Source organism: Tupaia chinensis, unplaced genomic scaffold, assembly GCF_000334495.1.
Source record: "Tupaia chinensis unplaced genomic scaffold, TupChi_1.0 Scaffold000031_1, whole genome shotgun sequence".
NCBI classification, from domain to species: domain Eukaryota; kingdom Metazoa; phylum Chordata; class Mammalia; order Scandentia; family Tupaiidae; genus Tupaia; species Tupaia belangeri.
In genome coordinates this window covers 793,528-808,339 of record NW_006159461.1, presented here as the reverse complement: position 1 = coordinate 808,339, position 14,812 = coordinate 793,528, and the positions used below count along the sequence as shown (strand labels likewise).

General features: G+C 40.6%; 1 protein-coding gene across 2 annotated transcripts in view; it reads right to left on the bottom strand.

Annotated features, from left to right (window-relative positions):
* Nucleotides 1-7,979: 7,979 nt before the first annotated feature.
* The window catches only part of RB1CC1 (RB1 inducible coiled-coil 1), an 82,319-nt gene continuing 75,486 nt past the window's right edge, over nucleotides 7,980-14,812 (bottom strand). The window contains exons 22-24 of one of the 2 annotated variants that reach the window (XM_006140345.3): nucleotides 13,449-13,585; nucleotides 10,231-10,301; nucleotides 7,980-9,321 (exon numbers count right to left, since the gene is read on the bottom strand). In XM_006140345.3, coding sequence (XP_006140407.1) covers nucleotides 9,244-9,321; nucleotides 10,231-10,301; nucleotides 13,449-13,585 — 286 coding nt within the window. In that variant the 3' untranslated portion in view covers nucleotides 7,980-9,243. The remainder of the gene's footprint in view (nucleotides 9,322-10,230; nucleotides 10,302-13,448; nucleotides 13,586-14,812) is intronic. The other variant, XM_006140346.3, reaches the window with a different exon arrangement.

Genomic DNA, 14,812 nt, shown 5'->3' with positions numbered 1-14,812 from the left:
AGCGCACACGCCCTATAGCAAAAACCTCTACAAAAAAAAAAAAAATTGTCAGAAGCATCTTTGCTATTTTAGGTTCCACAAAACTGGAAAGATCATTGCAACTCAACATAAACTTTTGTAAAAATAACTCCTGAGAGCCACTGAAAGTGTTGGAAAGGCCTCAACTGCCAACATTAACCCAGCGATGGATGGTATGGTTAGGGATTCCGGCCTCCAGCAGGCCTCCCAGTCTGCTCTGTCGGAAAGGGTGCCACCTGCTAGCGCAGTTCGGCGGCACAGTGTTCCAGGAGTGCGAGCGCGGGGGAAAAGCAGTCTTTGGTCCTGGTCCTAGGCCGCGTCCTCACGTGACACACATGTACTGTCACAGCTCTGAGTAGGCGAGCCCCGTGGAGTACTAATCTCGCGTCTTATTTTGGGCCCTTGCTACTTGGCTGCACTAATATTTGCACGGGTGTCTCTACTAAGCTTTATTTAAGGTGAGACTGAAACAAACAGGTGCAGCTTAATCTACACGGTGCCCACAGCTGAGACAACTAAGAAGCATGTAAACCAAATAGCTTCCAGCTGACTAGCCAGTCGCGTTACCACTACGTTAAGAATTGTTTGGAAGAATTTCCATCATATCTGCAAAGATTATAAACTATACAAAATAGTTTTTAAATTGGCCAAAGACAGCTTGTTTATGTCCTATGACTAACATAAGAGCTATCAATCAGTATATGTTAAAAACATTTTCAATTGTTTCCAGTTATCTCTAGTAAGTATAAAATAGGTCAATTTCTGAAAAAACAATTTTATTATTTTATTTAACTTTATTTATTTTAATCTGACCAGAAAGGGATAGAGAGAGAAAGAGAGAGAGAGAGAGAGAAAGTAAGAAAGCAAGCTGCCAGATTCGAGACTCGAACCACAGTTGCCCATGAGTCCAGCACCCTTAACCACCATGCCAGCTGCAGGCCATGAAAATTAGATTCTAAACATTATGAAACTTGGTTGGCTTCTGGTATCATTAAACCATATGCTATTTAAAAGAAAAAACCTCCAAGAATATCTACAAACCTATAGCTGAATCATAAAGAACAATTGCTACTTTAGACCCAACTTTAAAAAGAAATGGGGTGGTTTTAAAAAGATACTTTTTTTGCAGCTACTCCCACACTCTCAATCTGGTTGGCTCTGTGACTTACACTGACCAAGAGAATGTGGTAGAAATGGCATTCCAAGCCTCTTTTTTTTTCTCCTTTTTTGGAGAGGTTTTTGCTATAGGGCGCGTGCGCTCGCCAGAAAGAGAGAGACAGAGAGACAGAAAGCGAGAAATCACCCCCCAGGGGGGATGGCCATGCTGCAATCCCTTCTTCTCCCTTCTCCTCTCAGGATCTTGGGCACGCATGCACCCGTGCCCGGCAGGAGTTTAAGCTGCCGGGTCCAGGACTTGAACCACAGTCAACTCCACGGGAGTCCAGTGTCATAGCCATTACGTTAACTGCTGGTCCTCAAGGCTCTTAACTTTGATGTCACTCTCAGAATGCTCTGCCACTGTTTAAGGAACCCAGAGTTGGGGGACAGTTCTGTGACACAGTGCTCGAGACAGCCAGATCCCCTGTGGTGATCTTGGTTTGAATGGATAAAGCATCACACAGGTCCTGTGCTTCTTGGGGGGAGGACTGGCCTCTAGACTCGTGAGTGAGGCCATTGTGGACCACGGGGCCCCAGGATACAGCCATGTGGGCAAACACATGGCTGTTACCTTAGAACGCTAAGTGTTGGGATGAGTAGTTACACAGTGTACACCTGACACACAAACTGGTTCCAACACCGAGATGTGGCTATGACAAAAACTGAGAACACGTGACTGCCAGACCAAGGCTGGAGGGCAGTGAGCAAGCTGTTGCTAGTGTCTGAGGGAAAAATGACCACCAACTATCATTGGAAGCTGCTAAATTGGGACTTAAGTCTTTTTTAAGGGTTCTCCTGCCATGGACCCGTGTGCTCAATAAAGAGAGACAGTGAGAGGGAAAGTGAGAAATCACCCCGAGGGACGGCCACTCGGCCATCACGTCTCCTCCATTCTCCACTTGGGACTTTGGGCACGCACACACACGTGCCTGGTGATTTCGAAACCGCCCGGTCTGAGACTCGAACTGGGGTCGGCCATGTGGAAGTTTGGCGCCATAGCCAGTATGTCTTCTCCTGGTCCCCGTCTTGCGTTTTAGTGGAAAAACATTGGCCAAATTCTGGTTAAGGAGGTTTCCAGGAAATACTCAAGGTGTCAACTGGCTTACTCTGGCTTTGTAAGAGGCACAGGAGGAAATAGGAAATAGGGGGAAAAGAAACTGGTCCGTCTGCAAGGGAAAGTCAGCGAAATACAGGAGAATCAGGAGCTGCTGGGTTAGAACGTCTCTCCGACTGTTTCAGGGCCGTGATTAAATCATGGTTAAGAGTGCAGGTGTGAGCAGAGCCTCTTTAGACCCACTTTGCTAGTTTAGTGTTTTCCCAAAGCACTCTTAACATTCCAGAAAGACGTCTGTGTGGGTTATGATTTTAAAGTACATGTAGAAGATGTTCATTGGTTTTGAAGGGAGCTGTACTCTGCTAACACATACACAGAGACATTTCAGGATGAGCAGAGCCTCAAAGTCCTGAACACTGAACAAGCAGGAAATAACCAACTGCTGCACAAGTTCACTTCAGAGACCTTAAGACAAATGTCTGCAGTCTTCATTTCTAGCAAATGTGTATCTTCTAGTCCCTTTTTATTTTCTGGGAAGCCATGCCTTAAATGATATCCACATGAACTATTCTAACCATAGGTGGAGAGTTAAACCATACATTCAGCTTTTCAACGAACTGGAAGACCAGCATGCTATAAGTCAGGGGCAATTTGACTCCCAGCTGAGATCCTAATTCTGAAACACTGGCCAAATCACAAATTTCCGTTTTCTTGTCTTTAAGAGAATTAGGCCAAAAGTGATGTTACAGAAAATAGTGGGTTGATACTTTCAGAGAATGGGTCCCTTCACTTAAGTGTAAATCTAATTCAGCAGCACATTAAAAGGATTATATACCATGACCAGTGGGATCTATTCCTAGAATGCAAGGATGGTTCAACATGAGAATCAGCCAATGTAATGCAATACATTAATAAAAGAAAAACCTCACATAACCTCTAAATTGAGGCAGGAAAAGCATTTACCAAAACTTAATACCTTTTCATGATAAAAAATATCGAATAAACTAGCACTAGAAGGAAACTTCCCAAACAAAATAAAGCTCAGATATGAAATATCCACAGCTAATGTCAAACTCAATGGTGAAAGGCTGAAAGCACTTTCTCTAAGATCAGGAACAAGACAAGAATGCCCATTTTTACTGCATTTATTTAACATGTTGGGCCATCTGAAAAGTTATGATGTAATTGTCTGTTTTTCTATGCAAAAATGTGTCATGATTTTTCTGACTCACAGTATTGAACAGCTGGCCAGAGCGGGCAAGGAAAATAAAAAGCATCGAATTAAAAAAAAAAAAAAGCTATCTCTACTTGCAGATCTGAAAATGCCAGAATGTGGACACACACACACACACAAAACAATGAATTCAGCAAAATTCCAAGTACAAGATCAACATACAGAAATCAGTAGATTTGCGCCAGCTTGAGGTGTGGTGGTTAGGAAAGCTGGATTCCACATGCCACCAGTGTAGTTTGATTCCCAGGCCCTGTGGCTTGAGAAACACACCAGGTGTGTGTGCATGTGTGCCCTAAACCCTGAGTGGAGAACAGAGAAGGGACTGCAGCATGGCCAGCCCTCCTGGGGAACGCTTCCTCACTTTCTATCTGACTCTTGTCAGTAAGGCATAAACCCTATAGCAAAAAGAAAAAAAAAAAATCAGTTGCTTCTTTATATCAGCAATGAATAATCTTGAAAATGAGATTAAGAAAACAATACCATTTAGAACAGCATTTAAAAGAACAAAATTCTTAGATATAAATCTGAGCAAGGTAAAAAAAAAAACAAACAAACTTGTACATTGAGAGCTACAAAACATAGTTAACGTAAGTTGAAAAATACTTTGTGTTCATGGACTGGTAGATTTAATATTAAGAGAGCAATAATCCTCCCACGTAATCTAGAGTCAATCCCAATCAAGAACCAATAGCTTTTTTCCCAATTTATTAGAACTTACTAATGTCTTGATTTGCCAATGGATTCTTAATATGTAAGACCAAAAACACGCACAAAAAAGAAAAAATGGACTCCACTAAAATTAACAACTGTGCATCGAAGTGCCGAGACAACAGCCAAGACACAGGATCGATCTAAGTGTCCATTGACAAATGAATGGTTAAAAAGAACCATGGGGTGTGAGACACACAAGGAGTGTGTGAGACACACATATATGTACACCCATGCACATACACACAATGGCAATATATGCAGTCACTAGAGAACGAAATCTTGTCATTTGAGGAAAAATGGGCAAGACTGGAGAATTAAAGAGTTCCCATTCCTATTTTTAAATGCCCTATTCATGAGTATGAGCAAACAAGCAAATATCAGACATTTGAGGGCCACTTCCAATATGAAATAAAAAGATTGAAGTTAATGAATCAAGGGGGAAAAAGCTTTGAGGAGATAGAAATGAACTTTAAGAAAATAATTCCTATCTTCAGAAATTTGAAGAAAACAATGGACCCACAGGATTCATGGAGAGATGACTTAAGTTTTAAAACCATGATTACCCGCATAAAAAAAAAATCAATGGAATAGTTTAAAAGAAACATTGAGGACAGCAGGTGGCATAGTGGTTAAGGTGCTGAACTCCCATATGGCTGACCTCAGTTCAGGTCCTGGACCAGGCGGCTTGAAAATCATGAACCAGGTGTGTGTGTGCATGCCCCAAATCCCAGGAGAATGGAGGGAAGGGATTTGCAGCATGGCCATCTGCCCTGGGATGATTTCTCAAGTTTCCCTTTCATTCTCTCCTGTGAGCACACATGCCCTATGGCAAAAACCTTAAAACAATTTTAGAAAAATTGAGGAAATTCCCACGAAAGACTAAAATATCAGTTAGATACAAAGCAGAATATATGGGAAATAGGGATCTAAGATTTAATTTCCATGAAGAGTTTGAGAGAAAACAAAATTCCTTTAGCGCTCCAGGACACACACCTTATAGACTGAAAGGGTTCCGACTGCCCAGTGGCGGGCATGATGGGAGCTGGGAATTACAAGGCATTATAACAGAAGTAAAATGAGGTGCCTAATGCCTCTGAGGAGCATGGTAATGGCTGAAACAGATGGAATAGGATTAGATTTTTAACAATAATCTAGATGACAGAAAATCAAAGTCTGAAGAAACAACTACAACCAGTTAAACCACCAATGAAGTGTAAGCCCTTTGTATCTGCAGTGATTCAGACACACTCTTCCAAAGAGTCACCAGACGTAAGCTCCAGCCCAAGAGAGCAGAGGCCACAGGACAGTGGTGCTCTAACAGACTGCAGGCTAGTAGACTGAGAGCAAGCTAACGTCTGAAGCAGAATTAATGGCTCCACAATGGTCTCTGAGAAAAAGATGACGTGACAGAACACGAAGCATTCGAAGAAAGTACATCCATAATAATTACAACACAAGAAAAAGGGCCCAGAACATTTTCAAATAATTTTTGAGCTGTGTAAGAAATGCAATCACAGTTCAGGCCTTGGTTCAGTACTGGATAGTGAGGCATCCTAATGAACTGCAATGGACACTCTAGACAGTAATATACTGCACACAGAAGACACAGTGTGTAACTATGGAAGAACTAAATCTTCATAGAATGTGAGGAAGACTAGGGAAACTGACTTACCAAGATTATGTACTGAGGCCGGCAGGCGGCATGTGGTTAAGGGTGCTGGACTCAAACGCCTGACTACGGTTAGTCCTGGAACTGGCAACTTACTTTCTCACTTTCCCTCCCTTTCTCTTACTCTGTCCCTCTCTGGTCAAGTTCAAAATAAATACATAAATAAAGTTAAATGATTCTTTAAAAAATAATTATGTAAGTCAATAAAAGCCAATATATACTAAGTCTTACCCTTAAAAAAAAAAAAAAACAAAAAATGAGACCACCAGTTAGCGTAATGGCTATGTCGCCGGACCCCCACGTAGTCGACCGCGGTTCACATCCCGGATCTGGTGGCTTAAAACTCACGCTGGGCGCGTGTGTGTGTGCGTGTCCAAGATCCCGAGAGGAGAATGGAGAAGGGATTGCGGCGTGGCCATTCTCCCGGGGGGGTGTTTTCTCGCTGTCTCTGTCTGGAAAGCACGCACCCTATAGCCAAAAAAAAAAAAAAGATGTTATCAGTGTAGATAACAGACTGTCAGGCAAGGAGCAGGTGGTAGCAGTGGGTAGGAAGAACAAGGGGAAAAAACATTTAACAGACAAGAGTGTCAGTTGGGGAGGGGGCATAAACACGTTTTGTAATTTTGCCTTTTAAGAGTGGCTAAAAAAGTAAGAGCAATTGCCTCTAGGTGGCCAAATGGGGAAATGAGACAGGAGTCTTGGAGTATGGTTTTCTCTTTAGAAATAATGTTCATGGGACCAGCAGTTAGCGTAATGGCTATGTAGCTGAACTCCCATGTAGTCGAGTCCCGGACCCGGTGGCTTAAACTCACACAGGGCGCGCATGTGTGTGTGTGTGTGTGTGTGTGTGCCCAAGATCCTGAGAGGAGAATGGAGAAAGGACTGTGGCGTGGCCATCCCCCCTGGGGGGTGATTTCTTGTTTTCTATCTATCTCTCTGTCTCTGTCTTCCTGGTGAGTACACGTGCCCTATAGCAAAAAAAAAAAAAGGAAAGTTCATGATTTGCATCTTGGTAATTTTGAAAAAGAAAACTTAAAGTTTGTATGCTTTATGCTCATTCTGCCCTTAATATACTCTGCTACCTTTGCCAAAATAAATCAACCTAGGCCTAGCAGGTTGTGTGGATGCTAAGGTACCGGCTTTCACGTAGCTAGCTGGGGTTGAGTCCCGGACTTGGCAGCCTGAAAATCATGCCAGGTGCATGTGCGTGCATGCCCAAAACATTTGAGACAGGAGGGGAAGATTGCAGTGTGGTCATCCCCCACTGGAGGCGGGTGATTTCTCACTTTGCCTCTCTCTCTGATGAGCACACATGCCTTATGGCAAAAACTAAAAATATCAACCTACACAACTCATGTTTTCTTAAAATTTGCTTGCAATAAAATGTGATTTAAGTATTCATTCATGTAATAAAGAAGCTGTATTCCTATTACAGTCTGAATAGTGACTTCAAAGATTTGATTGTATCATACAAAGAAGCCCTTTATTAGCTACCCTGTGTGGTATGCTTGGCATGTGTAAAATGGTTCAAAGCAACTTTACATTTATAATTCTCATTTAATTTGCAAAATAACCCCACAAAGTAGATTCTACTACTCCATTTTAAACATGAGAAAAACTAAGGTTCGGAGTTTGTGTACATCACCCCAAATTAAGGTGAGGTCCGAAACTGGAAGTCACCCTTGACTGCCTTTAATACCCAAAGCTACAAACTCGACTGATGAGTTTAGATTTTCAAGTTTCATTTTTTTCCCTTTTTAATTAAGAAAATGATTTTAGGTGTTTGTTTCTTTCATGTGAGCACTGACAGTATGGATATAAAACAGGGGACAGGAAAAAACTCTAAGCAACAACATCCAACATTAAAGAGCAGCACTAATGACAGGATGGAGTGCATGTCAGGTGTCACGGCCCACCGTGATTCACGGCAGGGTGACCACATATTCAAAAGGTAGGTTCGATGCATCATTTAGGCCCAACCAAATCTACTTTAAAAAACCACTCGGTACAGAAAGGAATTTATTGCTTTGGTATTCTTGGAGTAAAGATGTCATGGAAGGACTGGATAGAAACATGTGAAATCATTTGTTCATTTATTCATTAATATGTTGTCAAATTCAGTATTCTATACACTATGATGTTTATTCCATTTATTGTACTATTAGATATACATATTTTAAAAAAATATTAAACTTATTTTTATGAAGAAATTAAATATTTTCTGAAAAAGAATCATTTTATTATTGTTCTCTAGCAACAAAATTGAAACAAGTCTCTTCAACTCAACTAACTCATGTAAATACCACCGCTCAGTGGCAGCTTCTCTAGGGATCAAGTTTACACAATTCTATTCTACATAACACTGTTCGACCCTGTTACATAGTATATAGTTAAAGAACATTTTGTAATAAACATGTTTTTCTTTGATATGATACAGAGCAATTTTTTCACACTTCCCAGCAATCACTCAAATATATTAAAAATGTATTCTCCTTTAAAAGGCACACACCATTTACAGGTTCAAATCTTTATTGTTTTAAAATTGTACAGATCTTTTACAATACAATGCTTTGTTATTTAAATGACCTCTAAATGGTTAATGTACAATGGATGTCTTCTTTTTTTGAACCTCAACCATGAATTACGACTTCGTCATATGATTACTCTGAACAGTCGGGAAGGCGGTGGGAAGGTCTGGGTGCGGCATCTGAACCGGTCACGGCACAGACTCTCCCTTTAGAATCCAGATGGCCCTTCTGTAGAAAGTGCTTCTGAAGACTGCTGATTACTTATGGCTGATCTGAAAATCAGCCAATCAAAATACAGTTCCTTTTTTCTTTTTGGAAACATCAAAGGGCATTTAAAAAAATAAATGAAACAATTTGCTTTAGTAATCTACTGAGGCCAACTCAAAATTATGATTATCTGCATGCAATAACACTCCTTTTTAAATAGGTTTGAAGAATTTATACATTTTACAAAGAATGTGTTAAAGAGTGCAAGTATTCTGATATTGATTTCACAAAAGGACAAATGCTGGTAATAATAACTAACATTTAACATCTAAGTTCAAGCTAATGTATATTTAACAGGCAATTAATATGGCTCATCATAAGCCACAATGCACAGGGTATATGCCCTTTGAAAACTGAACTAGTTTGGTCCGCATTTCTAGAGTTATCTGGGTAAAAATTAAAAATTGTTTTCAATTCAGCCAGGGTTTTGATGAATTTATTGTTCCTAAAATGTAGCCAGTTAAAAAGTATATGATGTACACCGATGAAGTATTGTCACGTTGATTTTTGTATAAAAAGATGGCCTGATGTTTTTGGAGTGATGAATAAGCATGGTAGGACAAATCAGAAAATAGTCACAGAATGTATCAATTTCTTCCATGAGTTATACTTTCTTATTCCAAGACACAGCTTTCACTCTGTAAAACTTTGTTCCCAAAGGAACTTTAAATCTATTTTGTGCCTAAGAGAGAAAAGAAAAAAAAGGAATCACTTGAATGATCAATCTAAATATCACACAGGTACTCTACCCTCCAACCACACAACTCATTGCTAGAGTATTTTTGGGGGTACTGGCAGACTCTTTGTCCAAAGACACAAGATCTACTCTCACCACGTACGTCATTTTAAAGTACGAACCGACTTCAGTGCTGCACAGTGCGAGCTCTATTAGTGCTGTGCGCTTACAGACCCCAGTGTGCAGTGAGTTAGGGAGGAAGCTCAGTAGGTTTCACTGCCTCTCGAGCACTGATACTGCTGACACTGTAATCGGGGCCTTTTTTTTTTTTTTAAAGGTTTTTGCCATAGGGCTCATGTGCTCAAGAGAGAGAGAGACAGAGAGAGAGCGGGGGGCGGAGGGAGGGAGGGAGGGAGGGAGAGAGGGAGGGAGAGAAAATGAGAAATCACCCCCCTGGGAGCAGATAGCCACACAGCCATCCATTCTCCTCTTGGGATTCTGGGCATGCATACACACGTGCCCAGCGTTAATCAGGTCTGTTTTTAAGTCATCAAATACCTTCCTCGATGGGGATAAATTATGAAAATAAGAAAGTGTCAACTCTACCTACAAACAGAATTCACTATTTGTTATCAGCCATGCAGGGTTCCTCTGCTCCATGTGAGATACACTGGTAAACTAACGATCACGGAACGGAACTTTAACAGTTTCCTGTACAGGATGTGCACAGGACACCTGCCTAAAGACAGGTAATACACACTCTACTAACTGCTGGTTCACACTAACTCTCGTTACATTCAGCCTTTAATTCAAGTAAGCTAGAAGGCCAAGAACAGCACCAGTAACAAGTTCTACGTAAAGTAGTTGAAGAATCTCTTATAATCCTTAGTTTTAGATCACATGATAGAGTTTTACCTTTTTAGCTTGACAGTATTCTTTTTCCATTACTTTCCCAAGTACCCAGGGTCTTCTAGATGCACCTGAAGCTAATGAATCAAATTGTTAATTCATTTTTAAAAGTATGGTTATACTTATGCATGAGATCATAACTGCCAGATTCAGCACAAACTAATGATGTTCCCATGAATGAAAGAATATGTAACAGTTTTAAAACTACTAAAATCAGTGAAATGTTTAATAACCTACAAAATAAAACTAAATTAATATGCTTTTCAGCCAGTATTATTTGACTTTTATTATTCATTAAATACACATGCTATGTCAAATCACAGAACTACCACAGTATTATAGTTATAATTAAGTATAAATCATGAACAAGTCAGTCTAGGAATTCTAGACTAACTCAACAGTGCCATCTACCGCAAGAGCTAACAAAAGTGAACCTTTCCCATTTTTCAGAGCAGATGAATACATTTCCCAGGTGAAAGCAGAGCACTGATCCTTGAGGGGTAGTAGTTTTCTTTCCTAAGAGAAGTTTTTGCTATAGAGTGCATGCACTTGCCAGAGAGACAGAAAGTGAGAAATTAACCCCTAGAGGGGTCGGTCACACCATAATCCCTTTTCCATTCTTCTCTTGGGACTTTGGGCATGCACGTATACGTGCTGGGCGTTTTTAAGGCACCGGGTCTAGAACTTGAACCATGGACAACTATGTGGGAGTCCAGCAACATAACCATTATGCCATCTGCTGGTCCCAAGGGGCGGTAGTTTTAAGGCCAGCTGCCTCAAGGGCAGACACTCAGTTCTCACACCATTCTGCCACAGGCCCTGGCACATGAGTGAACACAGCTGGTGCCCAGGGATAACTAGTAAGGGCTAGAGCTAAACAAAGCACAGGAGGGCAGCACTGTACAAGGGGAGGTGGAAACGAGGGAGGACAAGGACATGAAGGAGAGGCCATCGAGCTAAGGGTAAACCGTACACATTCTCTTTCTAAATGTATCAGAAGACAAGTCAATTCAACATGGTGGCTTTTAAACATAGTCTGCCAACAAACTCTTCTGTTTAGGCTAAAAATGGTGAGATTTCCAACAGAAGATGTAACTGACTTTTACTCTATGAAAATAGGTTGCAATATACACATAGAAGATATACTGACTAAACCACCAGAAATGAAGTTATAAGGATACTGTCATGTGACGAGAGACACCCATGAACAGGAATGGGAAATACTCTGAAAAGTAAAGCAGCACTGGGACCAGCAGTTACCGTAATGGCTATGTCGCTGGACTCCCACGTAGTCGACCGCAGTTCGAGTCCTGGACCCGGTGGCTTAAACTCACGCTAGGCGCGTGTGCGTGTGTGCCCAAGATCCCGAGAGGAGAATGGAGGAGAAAGGATTGCGGCGTGGCCATCCCCCCTGGGTGGTGATTTCCTGCTTTTTGTCTCTCTGTCTCTCTCTGTCTGGTGAGCACACGTGCCCTATAGCAAAAACCTCTCCAAAAAAAAAAAAAAAAAAGTAAAGCGGACTTCACAGCCAACCCTAATGTCTGAGAAGAAGCTTTTGTCTCTCTGTCTCTCTCTGTCTGGTGAAGACCCGGGCCCTAAAGGAAAAACCTCTCCAAAAAAAAAAAAAAAAAAGTAAAGCAGCACTTCACAGCCAACCCTAATGTCTGAGAAGAAGCACAAAAACTCAATGCTCTTATCATGTCAGAGGAGCACGGGCGCTCCCTCACAGCACGGAAACGCTCTAGTGACCACATGTCCACGGGCAACAACACACGTCACCGCACGCCCTGTCAGGTCTTTATACAAAGGGAAAAAAAGGTGGGGCTGTGGAGACTAAGGGAAATGGTGGTTGGTATTCATGGTTAAGAAATATCACTAAAAAAAATTGCTTTTTGCAGGACTTGTGAGAGCCTTTAGAATGGTGATGTGGTAATGAAAAAAAAGTATTCAGTGTTTCTCAGATTTAAATATTGAACTTCTAGTCTTAGAAAATGAAAACTGAAACATAAAGGGTAATGCGCCATGGTGTAACTTACACTCGTGTCGAGAAGTGCCGCCCGTGAGTATTTATGTATTTGTCTGTACATGCAGGAATGTATGCAAACACAGTGCAAACAGGGCCGCGTGTTAACAGCAGGTGCATCTGTGTAAAGCATGTGAGTCTCCTTTGTACTGTATTAACTTTTGCAACTTTATTTCTAAGTTTAAAATCATTTTCAAATAAAAAGTTTATATAAATGAAAAATTTAAAAATGCCACAAGAAAAACCACTTTAAGTTCGTTGATTTCAGGTTAAAAAGCAACCCCAGTAAGTGGTGAGCTTTACATTCCCACTCCTCTGGGGACTTGACTGCTGTGTAATGGACACTGTAAGGAGCCAGCAGCAGCCACGGAGCAGCACACGTGACACTGACCCCGTTCGAGAAGAGGTATCTGCCCCGGTTCCTCAGGTCATCCCAAACAGGAACATCCGTCTACGCAGACATTTTTCTTTTTCATTTTAAAAATATTCTACTCTGGCTAAGTATAACAGGAAATTTATTCTATTCTCTGTTGAGTTCTTTAAAGATCAAGCAGATAACAGACACTGTTACTTAGTGTGTGTGTGTGTGTGTGTGTGTGTGTGTATATATATATATATATATACCACAATCCCTTCTCCTCCATTCTCCTCTCAGGATCTTGGGCACGCACGCACACGCGCCCGGTGTGAGTTTAAGCCAGCAGGTCCAGGATGCGAACCGTGGTCGACTGACTATGTGGGAGTCCAGCGACATAGCCATTACGCTGACTGCTGGTCCCTACTTAGTATATTTTAACAAAACTTATCGACTAGAAAAAAAAGTACTGACAAGGTAAGAACAGAGGATGATAAGCAAAATAGAGAAAACATTATAAAATTAAGAAAGCATTTTTTGCCAAAAAATGTTAATACACAGAAAGAAGCAAACATGTACTAAGATTGAAGAAGCTGTACATGTGAATTTTGGTAACATAATTCTGCAAACACTAGGGTATGAGACGGTAGAATCATCAATATTCTGGATCCACTGAGCTACTGCATAAGCTATCCTCCAATTTTGAATTATCAGTGGAATACACTAAAAATATATAGAAAATACAGATTTTTATTTTAAAAAACAAAACAAAACAGATTAAGCTGACTCTCCTCATCCTGACATTAGCAGACAACAGGAAAACAATGTCATAGGTGTGACACTTACCCCCCTCACCTGGTTTGAGGTCCAGGGCAGGCAGGGACTCCGAATGCAGGAAATATAAAGTAGGGCTGACAGTGAACAAGACGTAATTGTCATGGCGCTCATCCAGGATGATGAGCACCAAATCTCCCACCTGAAAACTGAGGGAGGAGACGACGTTACTGCCCTAGAGGAGGCTGCTATTAACCACCCTGTTCCGAAAGCTCGAGTGTACATTCTGCAGCGCGTGACTACATGTTGACGTATCATGCAATATACATTCCACGTTTTCATGAACATGTTCTTGTACTCTGCCCAGCTCCTACTGACAGTGTTCGCCATACATAGACATTCAAAGAATGATACCAGTGACTGTCACAACGCAGAAACTTCCTTGATAAAATGTCTGTCATCTAATGTTAAAAAAAAGGAAAAAACTGCTTGGATGAGGGTTAGAAAAGCATAGTTCACCCAATCATAAGAAAATTTTTATCCTAATCTTTCATTTCACACAAAGCAGCATAAATTCAGAGAAACATTCTCAGTTCCAGTCACTATGTGAAAGGAAGGAGAAGACCTTGTACCAGTTTCCAAGTGAGTTCTTTAATTTCAAAGAAAAAGCAGTGGAGCTGGGCTCGTGTGTTTAATTAGGCTCAACAAGCGGCTCCACAAGTCCGTGGCTATTACTGGTTGGGTACAGGCTGAAAGTACGTGCATCTCCCTTTAGAACCTTTCTAAACTGTCGTCCAAAACACCAAACAGGTCTTAAAAATTTGGATTTCTAAGTTGTTGAGATCATTTAATTTAGTTGGTTCTGTACCTTGTAAATCATCAAAATCTAACCCCTTTTTTAAAAGTAACATATTCTTTTTAAAATTTATATAAAAATCATATTAAAATACCTTTTGATAAATAAAAGGTGGCATTTTAGATGCATGAATTCTAATTAGATTAAGCATAATTAACACCAAAAATATAAAGGATATAGCTACCTTATCTTCAGCTTTTGCCTTATGGGCTAAGCTAATGAACACAAATTAAAACACAAGTGAGTCTTGCTTGGCTATGAGAAAGTGAAGATATTGATACCCCTAGTATCTATATACTCATATAAATAACCATATATAAGCCTAGGTATAAAACTAATCTCCAGTAGGTTTTGAGATGCCCTATGTCGTCTTTGTAAAAAGTTACTTACTACTTATCAATTACAAACATATCTTTAGAATGGGCAAAGAAGTGATGGCATTTACTGAACTGGAATTAGTATTAAAATTTAAAAAACCAACAATATTGATTTAAGCACAAGCCAGTCTAATCTACATCCAAACTATCCAACAAAACAGATACTGTCAGCCATTCATGATCAGAGTTCTGGTGTAGGACAT